The 21,924-nt window shown below is 38.7% G+C and overlaps 1 protein-coding gene across 1 annotated transcript; it reads right to left on the bottom strand.

The window, feature by feature from the left end:
* Window positions 1–223: 223 nt before the first annotated feature.
* On the bottom strand, window positions 224–20,474 carry LOC108429612 (adhesion G protein-coupled receptor E1-like). Its single transcript, XM_017701476.2, has 17 exons — window positions 20,469–20,474; window positions 19,536–19,596; window positions 15,409–15,561; window positions 15,164–15,316; window positions 13,326–13,436; window positions 10,928–10,989; window positions 10,457–10,570; window positions 8,739–8,886; window positions 8,471–8,622; window positions 6,506–6,649; window positions 5,437–5,631; window positions 4,533–4,750; window positions 4,331–4,397; window positions 4,131–4,222; window positions 2,494–2,662; window positions 1,378–1,470; window positions 224–785 (listed from the first exon to the last, which is right to left on the bottom strand). Exons 1-17 carry the CDS (start codon window positions 20,472–20,474, stop codon window positions 660–662), a joined length of 2,064 nt encoding a protein of 687 aa, XP_017556965.2. The 3' UTR covers window positions 224–659.
* Window positions 20,475–21,924: the final 1,450 nt, after the last annotated feature.

The following is a 21,924-nucleotide window of genomic DNA, read 5'->3' as shown; positions in this document are numbered from 1 at the left end:
GTTGATTTCCTAAGTGAAAATAAGTACTCCTTACACCTCGGCATATGTTAATGCACAGTTTACAGTTTATTTGATAAATTTAACATCCATCCAAATTTAACATAATGAAGATAAAATAAATAGACATAAAATGTGGCCTGTACAAAAACTATGCCATCAACAATCAACAAAACATGTCATTTCACCAGGGGTATTCAAACTTTTGCACACGACTGTGTACATAAATGACCTCTGTTCTGATTGGCTGTCCTGTATTGTGCCACATTTAAAATGCAGTCCGGGCTGAATCTCTACTTACAGCTTCTTATGAGTAGGTCCAATAGTTGGATGTGTGTAAATGTTTTGGTTTTTGTGACCTCATAATAACAGTGAATTCAACACAGGCTGTTTTTGAAGCTTAAGCCTTTGTGGACTGTGTAGATAAAGCATTTTAAAACACTGTTTACATACTACATCTAGCACTTATTTAAAAACAGTTAAAAGTAAAATTAAATTTTACAAGATATGAACCATTTACGACAAAACTATTTGCCACGCCATTTCGAAGATGTAATCCTGTTACATGTAAGTTCACTGCAGCACATGCATGGATGGACTGCCTTTAGCAGTTAAAAAAGTACTTAAAGGAGCTTTTGCCAACCATGTTTATCGATGTTTGGTTAAGACCCACAGTGGTCAGAAGGGCTACAGACAAGGTGAAGTGTGCACATGGAAAGCGCTGCTGGTGGGCGGATCCAGCCTGCTTCATATGTTTGACTCTCCCGTGTACTGATGTTCCTGGATGCCTGCAAAGCTGTTCAAGAGACAGTGAGACAGGGAAGAAGAGCCTCCTTCACATTCATATCACAGCTGGTCATCTAATATGGAACTGTAATGCTCATCTTGGTCAAAATGCTCCACTGATCATGACTTCCCCACCAGCCTGTCTCAGAGAACATTGGCTGTGATGAGAAATTGGCTTTTTCCTGCCTGCCACCCAAGCTGACACGTCCGCAGCATCTTTTCTCTCTTTAGTATCTGACAGCGCACTATATGGAGGCATGCCTTCATTGATACGGATGCCAAACTGGAGCTAAATCATTTCAGTCGGGTTTGTATTTGCATACAATTTGAGTCTTCAATAGGGCTATCAGCTTTGGCTGGGCATTTTTTCTGGTGAAATTAACTTTAATGGACAAATGAATTAAAACAGCTATTCAGCCACACAGAAAAAAAGCTAAAAAGCCCCTAGCTATGTTATTTATTTATTTATTTAACAGGGAAAATTCAAATGAGACTGAACCCTTATTTTTAGTGAGACCCAAATTGCAATGCATTCCATTACATTCCCTTGAAGCAGCTTATGAGAGTGGAGTGCTGAATTAAAATGGAAAGTGCCTGAGATTTGTTGGGCTGGTTTGTGCTGAACTCTGAGGATTTTTTCTTTTGTGCACACAGGCTGGTCAGGATCCTGGCATACTCTTCTCTCACCTAATAAGAGAAGATTAGAGAACATCATGAGGCAGACTGGAACAAGATAGAAATGTGAAGCTGTTGGTGTGACACTCAGGCTTAAAGGGGCACTCTGGCGAAAACGAAGAATGTAATGTGCTTCATCTCTTGTAAACACTGCATGCCTGCCCCATTGAGCCATGCTAAAAAAGCATCTAGATAGAGAACTTGGGTTAAAGAGTAGAGTAATTGCAACTGCTTTAAATGCTTTAGCCTTTTTTTCCTCCACTGCTAGCTGGCTAATTCAGAAGGAAGCCAACATGTAGCTAATGATACGACTAGAAAGCCAAATACCATGATTGTATTTATTAGCCTCTACATCTGGGCTGCACTAGGAGTGGTGGAGATTCCCAGTACTTGTACAAAAACTCAGAAGGGTTACAAAATCATGTTTCTGTCAAACAGATAAGCTGAGGGCCAAAACTTTGAATACTTTGCAAAGAAAATGTCTTCTTCCCTTTAAATGTTTACAATTAACCAGGAGCAGACGGAGAAAAAGTATCACCCAGTATTGTATTGTCTCCTTACAAATTCAGGTACTGTAACAATGCTAGGCCCAAAGTTTTATATCCATGTTTACTTTAGCACTGACATTGAGATTTTAGACTGTGTGAGTCTCTGACACACCGTGGAAACACAGCTGCACTTGCAATTTTGTCTTCAGCTGGCATTAAATCTTCACATTTCAGCTCAGGAGTCCTATATGGAGCCCAGCTGGTGACATCTTGTATAAATAAAAATAATGCATCGCCACGACTTAGTAAGGCATGAGAATGAGATGATTAAGTCATGGCCATGACTTAGTAAGGCGTGGAAACGAGATTGCTGCTTACTTAATCGTGGCCACGCATTAGGATCTCGTTCCCACGCTTTACTAAGTCATGGCCATGACTTAATCATCTCATTCCCATGCCTTACTAAGTCGTGGCCACGCATTATTTTTATTTATACAGGATGTCACCATCGGGGCTCCGTAGTCCTGAATGAAATGAGTGGACTCACTTGTTTGGAGAGCAGGCAGTGCATGACAAACACCAGCACCCTCTGCAGGCTAAGGCAGATAGTGAAGAGGTAGGACATGACCAGAGACCCTCTCTCAAACTGAAAACAACTAAAAATCCACATGGTGCCAAGCACACAAAGCTGAGCAATGGCAGTGACTGTGAATGACCCGATGAGGAGACAGAGATCCAACAATTATTTTACAGCAAATGTACAAATGGCTTGAACATGGAATCCTAAATCCAAGAGAAAATAAAAAAAAGATGAGGAATAATGTCAATATTTTCCTAAATGTAGATTCATGGAAAATTAATACATCAGAAATACTGGTGCAAGTACAAATTTAGAAAGTCGCTGTTACATCGAGATCAAATTTGTTCGATTTGTTTGATTTGATTTGTTGACAAACAGGTCTTAGTAGAGCTACATAAGAAATCAAATTTTCCCCAATTTGCCAAGAATATATGTAGGATACATAACTGCATTAAAATTAAGATTTCCAAGTCCAGTGTTATGTCTTCTATATCCACAAAAGGGCAGGCACTGAAAATAAATTATCAAGTGTCCACAAGGTTTTTAAACTAGCGAGTCTTAACCTGGGGTTGCAACTTATGGGCTCATTATTGCAAAAGTTACAAAGGTGTATTCTGAGAGAATAGTTTCTTTGAGAATGAATTATCCATAAAATGTCACGATAGCGATTGTTTTTATAAACTAAAGAGTGTGACTGCAGTGACAGCATGAGCAACTGTACATGCGCAAATGCACATTTTTAATTGCATTTTATAAGTGTTCGAACATTGGATTTGATTTTGACAGCCCTAGCTCTTAGAGGGGCAGCATGGTGGCATGGTGGGTAGTGCTGTCGTCTCACAGCGAGGAGGGCCTGGGCGTCAGTCCCTGACTGGGCGACTACGGTCCTATCTGTGTGGAGGTTGCATGTTCTCCCCATGTTTGCATGGATTTCTTCTGGGTTCTCTGGTTTCCTCCCACAGTCCAAAGATATGCAGTTATTTTTTGGGGTTGCTAAATTGCCCCTAGGTGTGAATGTGTATGTCTATCTGTCTGCCCTGTGATGGACAGGGGATCTGTCCAGGGTGTATCCTGCCTTTCGCCCAATGACAGCTGGGATAGGCTCCAGCACCCCCCGTGACCCAGAAGGAGAAGTGCCTTAGAAGAGGTGTGTGTGTGTAGTTCTTAGAGGAAATATTGTGGTTTAAATGGCTAAAACATACGCAGACTTCTTGTAGACGCAGACATATGCCACTGCCCACTGGACAGTATCTCAAAACTTACAGCTAGACAAAAGAAAATATTCACAAATTATTCACAAATTATTCACACACATATTATGTTCAAACTTCTTAAACAACATTTTGCATTGCTAGCTGATCAACACACTGAGGCTAATCTGCTGAGGACATGTGCATTTTTACTGTGCCCTGCTCCTCTTCTGCTCTGAGTGACCACTAGTGAAATGTAAGTGTCACGCACTTGGTGAGTCAATTTGGGCAAAGGCATGTTAGAAAATATGCTGAAATGGGAATACTATCTTACAGCACCTTTGTCCTTGACAAGTCCTAAAGCTGCTGGCATGCTGCAAAGGCAGTAGTTTGTGTAAAAATGGATTCACTTACTTGATTTTTTGCAGCTTGCTCAAGTCTTGTTTGAGAAGGGAAATTTTCTGAACCAGCTTCCATATAGTTATCAGGAAGAAAAACACATTCACCTGACAGAGAAAGGAAATGAGAGTCTTTTTCAATACTAAAAATAGTTAATATTGCAATAGCATGCAATATTTAGTAGATTAAGCTCCCATATTTTAATCTGTACTTACACCAATTATGACACAAACAGGACTGAAGAACATCCAGGTGAACCCACCTTTCAGGTTGGGCCAACAGCTGATGGCAAACAAACAAGTATGTAAGACAATGCACACCAAAGCTAAAAATGCTACAGTTGCTCACTGACTAATGCAGCACTGCTGATACAATCATGCCAGTCAGTAATGGCAGAAAAGCCTCGGTAAAATTCACTGGTGCTTGGTGCCATAACCTCTGGCATTGATACTGGCTGATATGATAACAATGAGGACAGGAACTCCATAACCACCCAACATCAGGTAGAGTGGTCTCAGCATGGTGTTGAAGACCAGCACTACCATGTTAAAGAGCTGCACACCTTCCAGGCACATCCAACACAATGCAACCAGAAAGAAGACGTGCAGCAGACCTGCAACAAATGCACAGCCCAACTGGAGAGACAAGGGACAAGCACCATCAGTAGACTCCAAAATAACAAACTAGAACAGTTGTCAGTAGAGACTTTGGATGAACACACTGGATGGAATGGGGCCCAGTGAACTATTAACAGTTAATGTAAGAAGGGAGAATAGGGGGAAATGTCCATTTACTGTACTGAGTTTTTACAGAGGTTTACAGTGAACACATTTGTGTTTTATTGGTGAAAATCTAAGTAAATAATATTGTTGAGGCAATATGCTAAATGGGGCCTTTTGCTAAATGTCTAGGGGTGGCTTGTCTCAAAGCTCTAACATTACACTTTCACTTCAAAAGAAAATAAACATTTATTTCTTTTACAACCAAATGTGTTGTTCTCTGCAAACTGCCCCTATGATTTTCTCTATGACAGATTTTCTTGTACTGCTTAATACAAATACATAGATCATTATTATTCAATGGCAAAGATCAACTGACCAGAAAAAAATAAGTAAGAAATCTGAGAAACATGGTAATTCAAATGCAGTTTCAGATATTCATTAAATGTGCTGAGATTAGTTTTGGCCCCATCACTTGATCAGGAGAGAAAATGGGGTGTCATCTTACCCTGGGGAACTTTTCTATAATAAAACTAATACATGGTACTTTTATCATGCAACACGCACATAATTCCTGGCACAATAGCTCAGTATTAAAGTACCTTGTTCTCCATTCGCCTGATGCCAGCGAGGAAGACGAGGTTCGCAATGAAGAGGTTTATGCAGAGATGCAGGTGGATTGTGGTGCGGGTGCTTTGGATGGAGCAGATGAAGCCAAAGGTCAGTATGCAGATGAGGAGGCAGATGAGGGACAGGGAGAGCCCCACCCATGCGACCAGCTGCAGCTCAAATACCTCCTGTGGCAGGAAGGGACAGAGACAGATGTTACAATAGAAACTAACTGTTTAGGAAACTTTATATCATTCTCATTAAAAGACTTCAGATTGATTTTAAACTAACTACAACATTATGGGTTATATACAGGTAAGTTCCATATGTACACTGTCTTTTAATGCCTACTTTGTGAAACTGATGGATCAGGTGTGCAAGGCTGGCTTTACCCTGGGAAATCTACATGCATTATTAGGTGCTTGAAAATTACATGAAACTAAATTTCACTAAATTTTCTATATCTCTTATGTATAGCTATAGAAGAATGACATCTGGAAAATTATATAAAGATGATAAAAAGTCTGTAAATATGCAAATGTTGATAGTCAGCACAGGTTGTTTTATACAGCGAGAATGATGCAAGTCGAATTTGACTAACTAGAGGAATTACTGAATGTGTTGCATGCAACTTTTGAATTGCACTGTCAAGTTGCATGGACAATAAGTGTCATGAAAGTTTACAATGTAAAGCCAGCCTCAGAATGTACCCTGCATTTTTCTTAGCCATATTCATTCATTTTTTTTTCACATTCACTGCCACCAACAGAAAGGTCACATTATACACCATGTCTGGTAAACTTGTATCATCTTCAATCCCAGCTACAAATTTGACTGAATCTGTCAGCTGTTTAAGTGCAATTTACAAGAAGGAAAATAAATATTTCCCAGTTGCCGATATTACTTCAATATAGCGTTAGCTTAAAGGCTGGAACTAAAGTCTGCAGAAAGTTAGCTCTTCCTGTATTACTGCTGGCTCTGCCAACTTTTACTAAAACAGAGAAGTTTAGTTTTCCCATAATGGGCAGTTAGCATCTGCAGTGAGAAAAAGAACTACATAACCTGCATTTCATGGCATGTCATTAGCACAGCAAAACTGCTGAGGTGAGTGCAGGAGCAGACCACAGTGCAGCCCTTGGTGCACCATGCACCACCATCCAGAAAGGAGTCCCAGAACACATACATTTGGTTTCCATCTGATGGCTGCTGTAGGGAAGAGAAAACAAGAAAGTTAGATTTGGAAGTGACCCCAAACACTCATGCCAAGTGACATGGGGTGTAAGCTCTTAGTGCATCGTGAATAGTAGCCAAGAGCGACAGCTGGTGTCTTCATAGTCTATTATTTTGTCTTTTTAGCATTTGTACCTGATGAAAGACTATATGAGAATGAAAGCTTCAAAAACAGAAGGGAGAAGTAATAACTAGTTCCATTTACTTAGTTACATATACTTGAGTAAAGTTTTAATAGATTGTACTTTCCTGTGTATTTTACAATAGTGATGATGATCTTAATAATAATAATAATAATAATAATAATGACAGTAAAAATAAAATAATAAATAGGCAAATACTAAAACAAACATCACACACAAGCAGTCACAGAAAAAGAGAGAAAAAGCAATTGTAGCAATTTAAGTGAAAAATTGAATAAAAGTAAAACTATTTTTTAAAAAAGTAATACTAAGGGAATGCACTGGAAAGTAAAATAATTAAAGCCAGTTAAATGATAACGTGAAGAAATAGATTTGTAGGTGTTTTAAATCAGTGATAAACGAAGCCTGACGAATGTTTATTGGTAATGTGTTCCAGATTATTGGTTCATAGAAAGAAAAAAGGCTGCTACACCACGTTTTTAAAGTTTCATACACTATATGGACAAAAGTAATGGGACACTTACACATTCCATCTACAGGAAATCCATAGCCATTAATATGGAGTTGGTCCCCCCTTTGCAGCTATAACATCTCCCACTCTTCTGGAAAGCTTTCTACAAGACTTTGGACAGCGTCTGTGGGAATTTTTGCCCATTCATCCAGAAGAGCATTGGTAATGTCAGACACTGATGTTGGATGAGAAGGCCTGGCTCGCCATCTCCATGCTAGTACATTGCAAAGGTGTTTGTTTGAAGTCAGGGCTCTGTGAGGGTCTGTCAAGCATTAAGATTTCCCTTCATGTCAACTAAGGGGTGCAGACCAACCCCTGAAAAATAATCCCATAGCATTATCCCTCTTCCACCAAACTTTACAGGCACAATGCAGTTTCCACTGCTGGCACTGTGCATTTTGATCTTAGGATCTTTTGCTGATGTTGATTCCAGATGCAATTTGGAACTTTTTACTGAGTGATTCAACAGAGAATAAGCACTGTGCACTTCAGTCCTTGGCAGCCCCACTAATTGAGTTTTTGCGTGGTCTACCGCTTTGTGGCTAAGCTGTTGTTCCTTGGTGCTTCCAATTCACAATAATAGCACTTACAGTTGACAGGGGCAGATCTTGCAGGACAGAAATGTCATAAACTGACTCATGGCAGAGGTGGCATCTTATGACAGTACCATGTTTAAAGTCACTGAGCTCATCACTATCACACATTCTACTGTTATTGTTTATCTATTGAGACTGCAAGGCTATGTGTTTAATTTTATACACCTGTTAGCAATGGGTGTGGCTGAAACACCTTACCTCTATAATCTGAAGGGGTGTCCTGATACCTTTGTCCATATTTTGTATGTGGAATATGAAGAAGGTCGCACTGGATGATTTTTCCTGCAAACTATTTTTTGGAATCTTTGCTGATGCATTTTGCATATTAAAATGCGCCACATATTCTCTATCAGGGACAGGTCAGGACTACAAGCAAGCCAGTCCAGCAACTGTCCCGTCTTTTTCAGCAGCCATGCCTTTGCAATGTGTGCAGTATGTGGTTTTGAGCTGTTACAGTGAAGCTCATGAAATAATAAGCTACTTTAATCTCTTACTGCTATTTTATAACATAAAATCCATTAAAGTATACATTTAAGTATAGCCGCACCTGCAGGTGAGAGAAGGTGAGAATGATCTGTTTCTTCAGCTGGGTCGTATTAGGGTTAGTGACCACTGCTGTGACTACTTTCGAGTTTATCTTGAGTGTTTCATTTTCTTGTTTTCTTATGTGATCAAAAAAGACTTTCCAAGCCATTGCAGCTGATCAGAGGCGCAGCAGCAAATCCTGTTCAGCAGTGCAGGAGCAGCATAAAGAAGAAACAGAAAAAGAAAATCAATAGGTTTTAGTACCATTTCAGGTTTTTAGTACCCCTTACCTGTGTCATCATTTGATTTGCTGATATTAGATAGCAGGGGTCCTAGCAGTTTCAGTACATTCTCAGTTGTTTCCAACACTGTTGTCACCTTCTTGTTTCTGTTTAGGGGCCCAGCAGACAAAATCGCGTCTAGAGCTTTGAGGAACCGCTACAGAGGGAGGGACAGACAGACAGATTAGAACAACTGTGTTCTCTGTGTGGTGTTTTCCACTGAACATTCAAAAACAAGAACTGACCCAAATGGGAACCACAATTACATTTAAGCTTCTAGTGTTTTCAACCTACTACTTTAAAGACAGCTCGAACTACCACAATAATTACAATTAACAATTTACATTTAATTGGTCCAAGTAGGCCCCTAGGTGTGAGTGTGTGTGTGTGATTGTGTATGTCTGTCTGTCTGCCCTGCAATGGACTGGCAACCTGTCCAGGGTGTATCCTGCCTTCCGCCCAATGACCGCTGGGATTGGCTCCAGCACCCCCCGTGACCGTGAGGGAGAAGCGGCTTAGAAGAAGTGTGTGGTCCAACTAGCTACATTGCTTCCTAGTTGGCTTAACTACTATGCTAGAAAAACTCACATTGATCAACAAGGTTGATCACCTAGCAAAACCAGCACATGTTGTGTTTTGGATGCTGGGATGCTGCTCAACCAGTATGACCATGCTGGGTGACCAACTACACCAGCACCAGACCAGCTAGACCAGGATAAGCCATGGAATTCATGTTGTTTTTTTCAGTACATACAAAACACACTCACAAATTTCTACAGTCACACAAAATCATATGTAGAATGGATCAAGACTCACATCCATAGTGTTCCTCACAGTTTTATAATGTGTTTTGGCTTTTGTACTGGGTAGATATCACAATGTAAAGGATACTAATGGCTTAACAGATTCTAAATGCATGTGATGTTTTCCTAATGGGATCTAAAGGTGTTCATCAGGAAAATAATGGTGTCTATAGGAAATCATTATGTCAATTCCCAATTGGAAAGCAAAATCACTAGTCCTTTTCAGGAGGGACATTTTTCTCTGTCAAGTGTGAAAATATAACTAAAAATATATAAATATTAGCATAAATGCTAATTGTGTTAGCATAGTTTTTGCAACCTTAGCAAACTATTTGCAAATAAAAAATTCTAAAAGCAGCAAAAAACACATCAGATTACCATCTGTAATTGTGGTTCATGTATTGGTCATAAAATGGTGTTTGGTAAATTTCACCTGTAACTAAAGAATTATCTGAGAAGCTGTAAACTAGATGCTAATACTAATTCTATCAGCATTTGTGCTAGCCTCCATACAGAATCATGTGCAGAATCTATGCTATATTTTTTCCCTGTTTGATGTGAAAGTATGTGCAAAAGTACTGTGTGGAGCCTAGTATAAATGCTGATAGATTTCGCTTTGTGAATCATCCTGGCAAAATAAGTTAAATTCTAAAAAAGCAATTAGCACCTCAAATTACGAGAGATATTCTGGTGCATGTATTGCTTGGTGAATTTATCTTCAGTTGGAAGAATATAGAATGAATGCATTACGTTGTCTAGCAGATTCACTGAGTTCTCTATTTGGTTTCAGCTGCTAGTGAAGACAGAGGAGTACCATTACTGGTTTTTGCCAGTCTTGAACAGGTACTGGGTTGATGGCCAATGGAAAAAAGCACAGTATGAAGTCTGAAAGTGATCATCATTAGTCTTACTGTACAGTGATACCTCGAACAGTGTGTTTCCGTCAACTATCCACATCCTCCTCATATCTGGGTCTCCACTCAGCTTCACACAGCTGCTCCTCAACTCCTCTATGACTGGTTGCAGCTCTGGAAGGACCTGTGTGAACAACACATAGAGGAATAGGACGATGAAGTACAAGGTTCAGACCAGTTAAAATAATCTAGTAACATGATATATGTATTGTACTTGGTCAGGGCCACATATATTTTATTCTAATCATGCATTACAGTTAATTTCATTAATAAGTGTCCATTAATAATAACAGCAATACATGTCATTGATGTAGTTCCAATGATGCTGTAGAAAAGCAACATATACAATGACAACAGCATTAACATAGAAGAGAAGAGTTGGAGTCAGTGAGAGGCGAGCAGCGTTAAGAGAAACAATTGAGCCACTGTTAGCACTATGAATGGAGTCTAGTATTGTGCTCCTGTATTCATAGTGACCTACCTGCTCAGGGTCATGCTGTAACTGCACTGAGATGTTCTCCGTCAGAAAGCTGCAGTTTGGCTCTGCAGAGCAAACACACAAATGTAGAAAATATACATGAAATAAAACTTCTGTGTCTGTTGCGACACATCTAAATGATTCTAATAAGGCGCTACTGCTCTACAGAATTATATGTTACAGCTAATTTGTAGGAAGATATAAAATTAAGGATACTGCATTTTGGTCATTTGCTTCCATCACCAACTGTTGGCCACTTTGGGTGCATGTATTAGGTGCAGAGTAAAAGTATGCAGAGTTATCTGAAGGTTCTGGACCCAAAGTGGCCCAATATTATTATTATCAATATTATTAGTTCAGCCTGTGCCTTCAATATATGGTCTTAGTATGAGGGAAGACTGAGGGAGGTGAGAGAATTCTGAGAACTTAGGGTGGAATTCTGGGGAGCTTCTGTCTGGAGATAGAAGGGCAGATCCACCTTTTGACTGTGAAACGACTGATATGCAGAGGTGTGCCACATTATAGCATGCCATTAGAGGTCCAAGGTGTGCTGGACTCCTATAGCAATTGTTAGGATTTTTCCTCTTATTCTAATTCTGCTCTAAAACAATTCAGGCAGAACAAACCATAAGTTGTATGGACATAACACTTGGTCAACTGGTAGTACTCACTCCCACTATTCAGGTGCTTGAGATGAGCCCAATCAGCCTGAAGAGGGGGATGATACAAAGTGAAATGCATTTAGGCTTGTAACACTGTAATTCTTTTTCCCTGATTCAAGAACCATTAAGTTTCCCCTGCATAGATATGATTACTAATTTGAATAATATTTAAAACCTACCTTTGCAAACTCGTCCTGGGTTTTTGAGCTAGTTCTTACAAAACTGGTAGATTATAGTCTAAACTTTAATAATTAAAAAAAACATGTTGACATTTCCAAACAATATGGTTTCAATTATTGATAACGATTATCAGTTTCACCGTAAACCACTGTAAACTTCTCAATGGTTAAAATGACCATTTCAACAGTATCAGATGAATTCGTGCAGACACAGTACACAGTGGGGGTTAGGTTTGGGTCAGAGGAAACATGGTAGATGTCAGTAACAGGGCTGGGGATTAAGTAGCAGGGGATTAAGTCTGAAGTGTGGTAGTATTTTGAGTTTTATTAGAGTGCAGGAGAGACTTAACTTAAGGTGGTCACACATTGTAATTGAACTTGGTATGCTAGTGAGGGGGCTTTCTATCCAAGGGCAGTCTTTGCACTAGGCAAAGGTAGGCAGCCACCTATGGCCCCATGAAAACACAAATTAGACACATTACACATGATGTTCAAGTATCTATTCTAAAATATATAAAAGAAAAATAAAAAGAAACACTCATTATTTATATGTCACGTTACTTTGTAAAGCTTGACCTAGCTTTGCCTTTAGGGGGTGCTACTGCAGAAGAATAGGTTTAAAATCATTAAAAATGATATTGGCATCATTTTCTGCATTCTACTGATAAGGAATGAGTGTCTCGTGATGCATGTTTGTAAGCTGAAAAACCCATGTAAGGATTTGAAATATTTCCAGGTATTTTGACTCTTTAGTTCATTTAAAATGTACTGTTTACTACACCAACATCAAAAGATCAAATTCACATGTCAAACATGACAGTCTTTGAATGTTCTTCATCTAGAATCATGATGAATGGCGGCCTTCCTTTCATTTGTTTTCTATCTATGACAGAGTGACACATTAGGCCTCATAGTACTGAGAGCCTGTGGCAATTGTAATTGCAAAACTCTACATGAAGCCCAACTGCAGGCTGAGAGAAAATGGAAGATATGTTCATGACCTGATTACAACACCACAGAATATAAGGCCTCACTGTGCTGATTATTACACATATTCCCACTTACAGCTGTATTTATGTGCTCTGTTTATGTTAAATTGCCATTAAGTTTTTAATTTTTTTAAATGCCAAAAAACATGAAAACAAATATTAAATAGAAAAACACACAGAAGCCTCAACAACTAAATATTTTAAGCATTTATTGTTTCCACACCTCCAAAATTCAGTCTTAGAAGTTGGTTGGATTTTGTGCTTCTCATCATACACTGTTCTGAGATCGCAGGCAACTACATTGTCTAATTCTTTATAAATCTGAAGTCTGAAGTTTTGGTCTTGTACCAGGTTTTCCACTCTTTTTGTGTAGTACTGCAGTAAATAGTGCAGTGTATTTTTTAGAATTTAATAATTTCTTGTTGTTATGAACAACTTGAAAAATTATATATCATACCCAATAAAAAACTTTTTGGTGTCTAGTGTATAGTATTTCAATATAGACTACAAGTTTTTAATGGGACTTATTTTTGGGAGAAGGCATTGTTAAGTACACTTAGCCTGCACTCACTTGTGCATTTCGTTGTCTTGAAGCCGTAGTTGGTGAATCCTGTCTCATGGCCATCTTCAGACTTGCTGCAGTGTCCTTCCCCACAGAGAGACTCATCAATCATACAAACATCTTAAATGAAAAAGAGAACAGCAAAAAAAAAAAAAGTCTCAGCCGTATGTTTAGTTGTTCCAGTTTTCCACGTTAACATTTTTTGCATATTTGTTATAGGCAAAACTATTTGACGCTTGTCTGTTCCCAACAGAGTCAGTTAGTCTGGGAGCTCATTTTCTATTTTTTATCGCTTTGTTGGCTAACTGTATTCATGCGTATAGACTGATGCACAGTACACAGACAGAAGATTGACACTGATTACTGGTAATGTAGCTCTAACGAACAATCTGATTGATTCCACTTAATGCAAATACAATAGAGTTGTTAATAGTTTGCAACTGTATTTTGCAGAAAGGCAAAAAACCCTTACGTTCACAAGGTCCTCCGTTGATGAAGGTAGTTTGTCCCGATTTCACCTGTAGCCTGGGTCACAGGTACAGTTGTGTCCACCAATGGTGTTATAACACTTTGCATGCTGTCCACAAATGTCCAAATCCATGGATTCATTCCTGTCTGTCAGTAACACAATGATAAAACCCCTCAGTCAGCTTTCACTTTCTATCACATTATTTACCATTTGCAAAAAAAAATGATTGACCTGCCATCTCTTATGACTGTTTTTGGTACATAAACCCAGTGGAAAAATAAAATACAATGACATGTAGAATATGGGCTTTTTAAAGAACTCCCATGCAATCCCACCATCTGTATTAATTATGGTATTTTCTCACAACTGTTTACTACATATTTGCTTTATTACACATTTGTGCTGCTCAATTTTTAGGTTGCATTCAGACTGAGCAGCGTATTCTGCCCAAAACACTGTTATATCCTATGGCAGGACACTAGATTGTTCTGCCATGGAAGGTGTTTTTTCCACTGTGGATCCTCACACATCAAGTGGAATCAAGTGTTTATTTATTTATTTCTATAGTATATCACATATTTTGTATTTTGTATGATGCACATCTTTGTCTGCTTACTGCTCTTTATCTGCTTACTGTGTATTCTGCTGTAACAATGCAAATTTCCCCCAGTAGGACAATAAAGTCTATCTTATCTTATCTTATCTTATCTTATTTTATCTGAATCAAAAAAGAGAGCAGGTAAAATTTAACCACTGAGTGAATGTGGTACTGTACAGTAGAGCAATTTTCCTCATAACTGCAATTGAAAAACACTCAGCTCGAGGATAAATATTAATTCACTGGCATATGTACAATCCTGTACGCTGTTATTACTCAATTAAAAAAAACTTTGAGAAACCGACGATGAGTACCCCTAACTACTGTAGTTTGGTGAGTAGTTTAACGATGTATAAATACAATGCTGTGCCTCTTTGCTAACTGTGGTGTTCAAGGCACTTGCTAACATTTGCTAATGTTATTAGGAAGAATTAAACCTGGTGGATGTGCAATAAATACTAGTTTCTTTATTTTATCCCTTAGGGGATGTGTGATGTGGTGTTGAACTTCCCACTGCTGACACTGCCCATAAAGATCTGCACTGTCTCTGCTTTAAAAAAGTTGTTACAGGTGGATTCCTCATAGTTCAGGCTTGAATTTGTCACAGAATACACTGTCGTTTGAACACATCTATTATACAGGTAATATAAGCTGGCCTGATCAGAAACTTTGATGGATGTAGCAACAGTAATTGAGACAGGCTCGCCATTTTTTTTTCTATTATGCAAAAACTGCAGGAAAATGATCACATTAATACAGTTTGATACCATCTTGTCTTACCATCACATGTAACACCTTGGCTTGCATTAAATTTCTTCTCTCCGTTGCTGAGAACAAATCCGTCTTTGCATGTGCAGAAATAGGAGCCAGGGGTATTACTACACTTAGAGCTGGGGCCGCAGATTTCTGTCATCTTTGAACACTCATTCATATCTGTGAAAAGAACAAGAACAGAGAATCACATTCAGCATTTTCTACTGAAGCACCTGGACAAGGACAGGACACCGTACAGTGGAATTACTGACCTTTGCATCCCGTCATGTTCTCCTGAGTGAAATGAACTTTTCCTGAAATTCCTTGGTATCCTGTTTCACACGGGCAGTAGTAGCTACCAATTGTGTTGTAACAAACTGCATTTTTGCCACAGTAGTCCTCTTTATACTCACACTCATCCTCATCTGTTTTAAAAGATGTAGAATGCATATCAAAACTTTCTTCAATATGACAATAATATTTTATTATTATGATAAATCATGTCACATCATACAAAAAGTCTGATTTTGATTGAGAAACATTTCACATTCATTTAATCACAGTACTTTTTTCCACAATCTGTATCATTATGTATACCTCTATATGCAACTGCCATTCCAGAAAAGTTGGGACACTGTATAAAATGCAAATGAATGTAAATAACAGAATGCAGTGATTTGCACATTTCACAGCCCAATATTTTACTCACAATATAACATAGAACATAAAACAGACATTGGAAGTGAGACATTTTACCATTTCATGAAAAAAACAAATTTAGGACTTTAGATTGCAGCAGCACATCTAAAAAAGTTGGGACAGAGCCGTGTCTACTACCGTGTAGCCTCCCCTCTTCTTTTAACAACAGCCTGTAAACATCTGGGAAATGAGGAGACCAATTGCTGGGGTTTTGGGAGAGGAATGTTGTCCCATTATTGTCTGAGGTAGAATTCTAGCTGCTCAACACTCCTGGGACCTCATTGCCGTATTTTTCATTTCATAATGCGCCAAATTATTTTTATTGGTGAAAGGTCTGGACTGCAGTCAGGCCAGTTCAGCACCCAGGCACTTTTTCTGCGAAGCCATGCTATTGTGATGGATGCAGTATGTGGTTTAGCATTGCCTTGCTGAAATATACAAGGCCTTCCCTGAAAGGGCCGTTGCCTGGATGGGAGTATATGTTGCTCTAAAACCTCTATATACTTTTCAGCATTGATGGCGCCTTTCCAGATGTATAAGCTACCCACATCATAGTCACAAATGCAACCCCATACCATCAGAGATGCAGACTTTTGAACTGTTTGCTGTTAACAAGCCGGATCATCCCTCTCCTCTTGAGTCTGTAGGACACAATGTCCGTGGTTTCTAAAAATAATTTTTAATTTTGATTCATCTGACCACAGAACAGTTTTCCATTTTGCTTTAATCTATTTTAAATGAGCTTTAGCCCAGAAAAGATGTCAGTGTTTCTGGATCATGTTGACATATGGCTTCTTCTTTGCATTAACAGCTTAATCATGTGAACTGTGTTCACAGACGGTGGTTTCTGGAAGTGTTCCTGAGCCCATGGAGTGATTTTCAGTACAGAATCATGCCTGTTTTCAATGCAGTGCTGCCTGAGGGGCCCAAGATCATGAGCGTCCAATATTGATCGCTGGCCTTGTCCCTTGCGTACAGGGATTTCTCCAGATTTTCTGTATATTTTGATTATATTATGTACTGTAGATGGTGGGATATTCAAAGTCTTCACAATTTTACATTGAGGAACATTTTTCTGAAATTGTTCTACAATCTTTAGGGAGTTTTCCATAGATTGGTGAACATCTGCCCATCTTTGCTTCTGAGAGACTCTACCTCTCTAAAATGCCTTTTTACACTCAGTCAAACGAGTTAATTGCAAATTTGACCTCCAACTGTTTTTTTAGAAAATTTGAAAACGGCTTAGAAGATCATACATATGTATATATATATATATATATATATATATATATATATATATGTGTATGTGTGTGTGTGTGTGTGTGTGTGTGTGTGTAATCAACACTTCCCAGTGTTGATTACAGCTCCACATCACAAAAGTAGTTTGACTGCAGAAATGAGACGAAGGCATTCTATAACATCACAATATGTTTTTCTTACATTTACACTAAAAAGCACATGTTTACATATAGATCATAATTAGTCCTGTTTAACAGGTCTTACTGTAGTGCAGTTTATTAAACGATGAATTAAGCTCATCATATTCACAGGCGTTAAAGTATTTTTTATGTGGCACAATTAGTTCTTTTTTCTATTCCAACGTATGAAACATCAGAAAAACTATTTTGCACAATGAAAAACATATTGTGTATCATAATTTTTTTGCCATATCTTCCACCCCTGAGAACAACTGTGAACAATTCTGCCTACTTTCTCTATAATGAAGCACTTCGCATCAAACCACACTGAAAGAATTTATTTACATCTTAACCATTTGCCTATTCAGAATTTTTAAAAAATTCTAGTGACCCATTATGTTGCTCCTGAAAGTCTCCCTTTTCTGAAAACTTTCAGAAAATTGTATCCACACTAACAACATGCACATCAAAGATACTAAGCGTTTTTAAAAGAAAGGCAGCATCAAACTAACTACACAGCTAAGAAAAGGAGAAACTTCCCAGCATTAGTGGCATTAACTTCTACCACATTCACACAAATTACATTTAGAAGGCGACTCACCCAGAAACAGAAGATTTGCACGTCTCATGGTGAGAAGACAAAAACAGATAAAAGATAAAGATGCTGAGATTAAGATAGATTATGTGCATGAGATTAATTCAACAGAAGATGTCTCTTCAGGTGATTAACTTTATAGTGGCATCCCCCCTTTGTTTAAGCATTCTTGGTATCTTCCTGCTGCTGCTTTACCAATGTTGTAGACACTAAATTGAACTGGACCAAATAAAAATGAAAGGAAAGCAGGTGGCCACTCCTTGACCAATCACCCTGACCTTTCAGTGTGTCAAACTGTCTCAAACTTCAGGCCCTGTCTTCAGCTGACTGTCCTGCTGAGGTGAAGCAGCAGAGTGTCACTGTGGGTGCAGTCAGGGGTGCAACTACATACTTTCTGAGGTGGATGCAAACATATTATCAGCGCCCCCCCCAAAAAAACCCCGCCCCTTAACTTAAAGTGACTGAAAAAAATTAAAATTAAAATCAAATATTTAAGCAGGCAAGCTAAAATAAGGAACTTTATAAACAGAATACAAATTAAATGGTAAGAGCAAAAAGCAAGCAATGAGGATTTAATTAAGAAGAAATAAAATAATTCAGAATAAACTGATAAGTGGACAGGCTAAAATGTAATGCAATAAAATAGAGATTAATAATTAGAATAATAAAATATAAGCACAAAGAAAGAGGGTTAAAACACCAAGTTTATATAAAAAAGTAAATTATGGAAATAAAATAAACAGTAAAACAGAAGACAGAATAAATAAAAGGAAGAAATAAATGAAATAAAAAGGTAAAAGGCGAAAAGTATGGAATAAAATAGATAAAAAGGTAAAACAGAAAATTAAATAAATAAAAGGACAAAATAAATAAAAATGTAAAGGAAAACTCAACTAAAACAGTTACAGGCTGAATGTGTCTGAATGTGGCTAGAAACTAAGAGTTTAAGATGATTTAGTGACACCAGCGAGCTGAGCTTTAGACCAGGCCGCCACGGTTAGGATGTTGACTAGCTAGGTTAGCTAGCTAAACAGGCTACTATAAAGAGCTATGGCTTGACTAATGTCACTCGTTTTGAAGTTAAACCCAGAAAATAACCAGTTCAGGGTTAATCAGGTCGTAGCTGGAGAACCAAGTTTAGCTTTAACGTTAGCTTGCTGCCTTACTGCTATCATTCATCTGGCTGGCAGGGTAATATTAATATGGCTAGCCTTAGCTAGCACAGTAACATACATCTTAAACTGAAAAGGCGATCTCTTCTGATTGTGTGAATCTATTCACGGTGAAGTGCGGGATCTTTGGGGAAACTATGGAAGGTTTGACCTCTATTAGATTCCTTTATTTTTGAATAAGTGCATTTGGGAACGCAGCAGTGAGTATACACTGACCAACCTGCTGTCTTTCAACCACTTTGAGAAGCTTTTCTTCATCCCTACAACATCTTTTTCTCTTTCCCTCTTCCGTTCCCTATGGGGCGCGTTCTCAAGCGCCTGTGTTTGGGAGCAAATGACAGGAGGGTAGGGGACGGAGTGGATGGGCGCCTGATTAGTGCTGTGCTGTTTTTTGATGTGTATTATCATATTTGAACAAACAGCTCTTACAGAAAATGCAAACTAGAAATAATTTTCCGGCATCGTTTTGGCGCCCCTCTAGTGCAGCGCCCATATGCGCCGCATACGCTGCATACCCCCTTTTTGCGCCACTGGGTGACCCAGCTGAGTCATGCCTCTCTGCTGAAAGGGGGAACTCTGAGAGGAGGAGGAGTGTGAAGCCAGTGAGAGTGAGAGTGAACTGAGTTTTGCAATAGTCTACATTGCTCTAAAAATAAAAGAACATCACAGAGTATGGTTCCATGACAACATGGTTTCAGCTAGTTCTGTTTAGTGAATGAGTCTTTTACTGTTGTTGTCTTTCCATTAAACCCCACTCTTTGTCTGCACATGCGTTTCTCTCTTGACCGTAGATGAAATTAAATTTAAAATATTATTTATATATAACCTCAAGGAGGACATTGGAGGCAGGATTCAGATTTGCAGCACCCATATTTATTCACAAAACAAGTAAAAAAAAAACAACAACTAATAATTAAAACTATGCTAGACACTTTTCTCTCATCGTTGGTCCCGGGGGGTGGGCGCATGCCACAATAACAAAAAATTATAAGTGAAAAAAGCTCCTAAATCCTAAGAGTGAGTAATAAATCCTAATAAGTTAACAATATACCAAGGGCTTAAAAGGCTTCTATTTGTGTTTAATCAATAACACAATGTTTCACTATATTCTAAGATTACAGATGTTTAATATGGTTGTTCAGCAATGGCACTACTCATTTCATCCTATTACACTCTTAAACATAAAAGCTAAAAATGTTCTAAGGACACTGCTGGACTGATTTTTGGTGCCTCAAAAGAACTCTAAATGGTTACTGATGGAACTTTTCAAATAAATGTTATCCGTAGAATTTCTTCTTATGAGCCTCTGAGGATCGGAACCCTAAGATCTTACTGTTCTAATGGTTTCTTAAGAGCTTTGTTATGAAACTAGATGTCACGATTGGCCCTGCAGTTACCCCTCCTGCCCACAGGAGGTCACTCTCGCCCCAGTTCTAGCACTCACTCACCTGCATCTCATCTGTAATTAGCTCAGTATTTAAGCACGCTGCTCTGAACTCACCTCGCGACGTCTTGTCTTCCCATAGTCATTTCGAAGCGTTTGTCCTTTCTCTGTGTTTTTTGTGTATGACCTTGCTCTGTTTGAACCTGACCACGATTTAGGATTTCCCTTTGTTTGTATGCCTCTGGATGATCTTTCTTCTGTGTACCCCGACTACGAGGATTGGATTCCCCTCTGTTTGTACGTTTTTTGGATTGGTTTAACCTTATCCTCAATAAACCTGCGATTGGATTCTACCCTGGTCTCGCGTTACACTAGACCTTAAATCTAGGTGGGAATACCAAAGCAAATAGATTAATCAGTGACCAAATTCTAAACTGTATCAAACGTTAGCCATTACATAAAATCATCAGGCCTGTTATATGTAAACTGCAAGTACTGAGTGGAAAATTGGAGCTGTCCCACTTGTTAGAACTGCAGGGTAGATCACCTCAGGTGTCAGTTAAACAGTCTGCATAATTGAAAAGTTTTTAAATCCAATGGGACCAAATTTGCTGCAGAAAAACATCATTGCAGGCCCTAGAAACATCACTGATGGTGAATACTAGTGGTAGCAAAACCAGTCAGTTTGTATCAGTTGTTAGAAATTGAAAGGAGTGACAGTAGTTGCATGCTCTCCACGCTTTTTACTGATTCACTGTTTTTTTTTCCTTTTTTGCATAAACTGATAACTCCAGATGCCCTTTGTACTGTATTAACATTTCATGATAATTAGAAAAACAGAAATGGTCCAAAATGGATACAAAAGTTTTACACCATAAAGGGTAATTTTCTAATGCTGTTAAAAACAACAACAACAGACTACTTATACAGTCATCTTTATCCTGCTAGCTTTATGCATGACAAAAAATTTTTTCCTTAGAACAGTCTGTTTAGGAAGTGTTGAAGCACCACAGTACACACCCACCACAAAGCACCACAGTACACACCCACACACACACATACTGTACACACACCTCTTTCCTTCTGGGTCGTGGGGAAAGCCCGATGACAGCTGGGTTAGGCTGGATAGGCTGTCATCGGGCTTTCCCCACGACCCAGAAGGAAAGAGGTGTGTGTACAGTATGTGTGTGTGTGGGTGTGTACTGTGGTGCTTTGTGGTCACATTATTCAGAGGTTATGCATTTAGACAGTGTGAGGCATTTGGGGCCCCCTGGATTCATTTGAAGCCCAAAAGTCATTCCTTTCATGCTGAAACAATAAGGCGACCCTTCAAAAACCACTGTTTTTACCCAGGATACATGGTGCGTAATGAATAAAACTGTTGGCTGAGGATGAAAATGTGAATTCTGGCTGCGAAGAAAGACAATTTGTGATTTGGTGGAACAAACGCTTTCTAGAATTATTGCACATTATAGTGGAAATATTTCCATTTTATAGAGATCATGAAGCTGACCAACAAC

This window comes from Pygocentrus nattereri, chromosome 1 (assembly GCF_015220715.1).
Source record: "Pygocentrus nattereri isolate fPygNat1 chromosome 1, fPygNat1.pri, whole genome shotgun sequence".
Classification (NCBI taxonomy): domain Eukaryota; kingdom Metazoa; phylum Chordata; class Actinopteri; order Characiformes; family Serrasalmidae; genus Pygocentrus; species Pygocentrus nattereri.
Note: the sequence above shows the minus strand (reverse complement) of the source record. Positions and strands in the feature narration are given on the sequence as shown.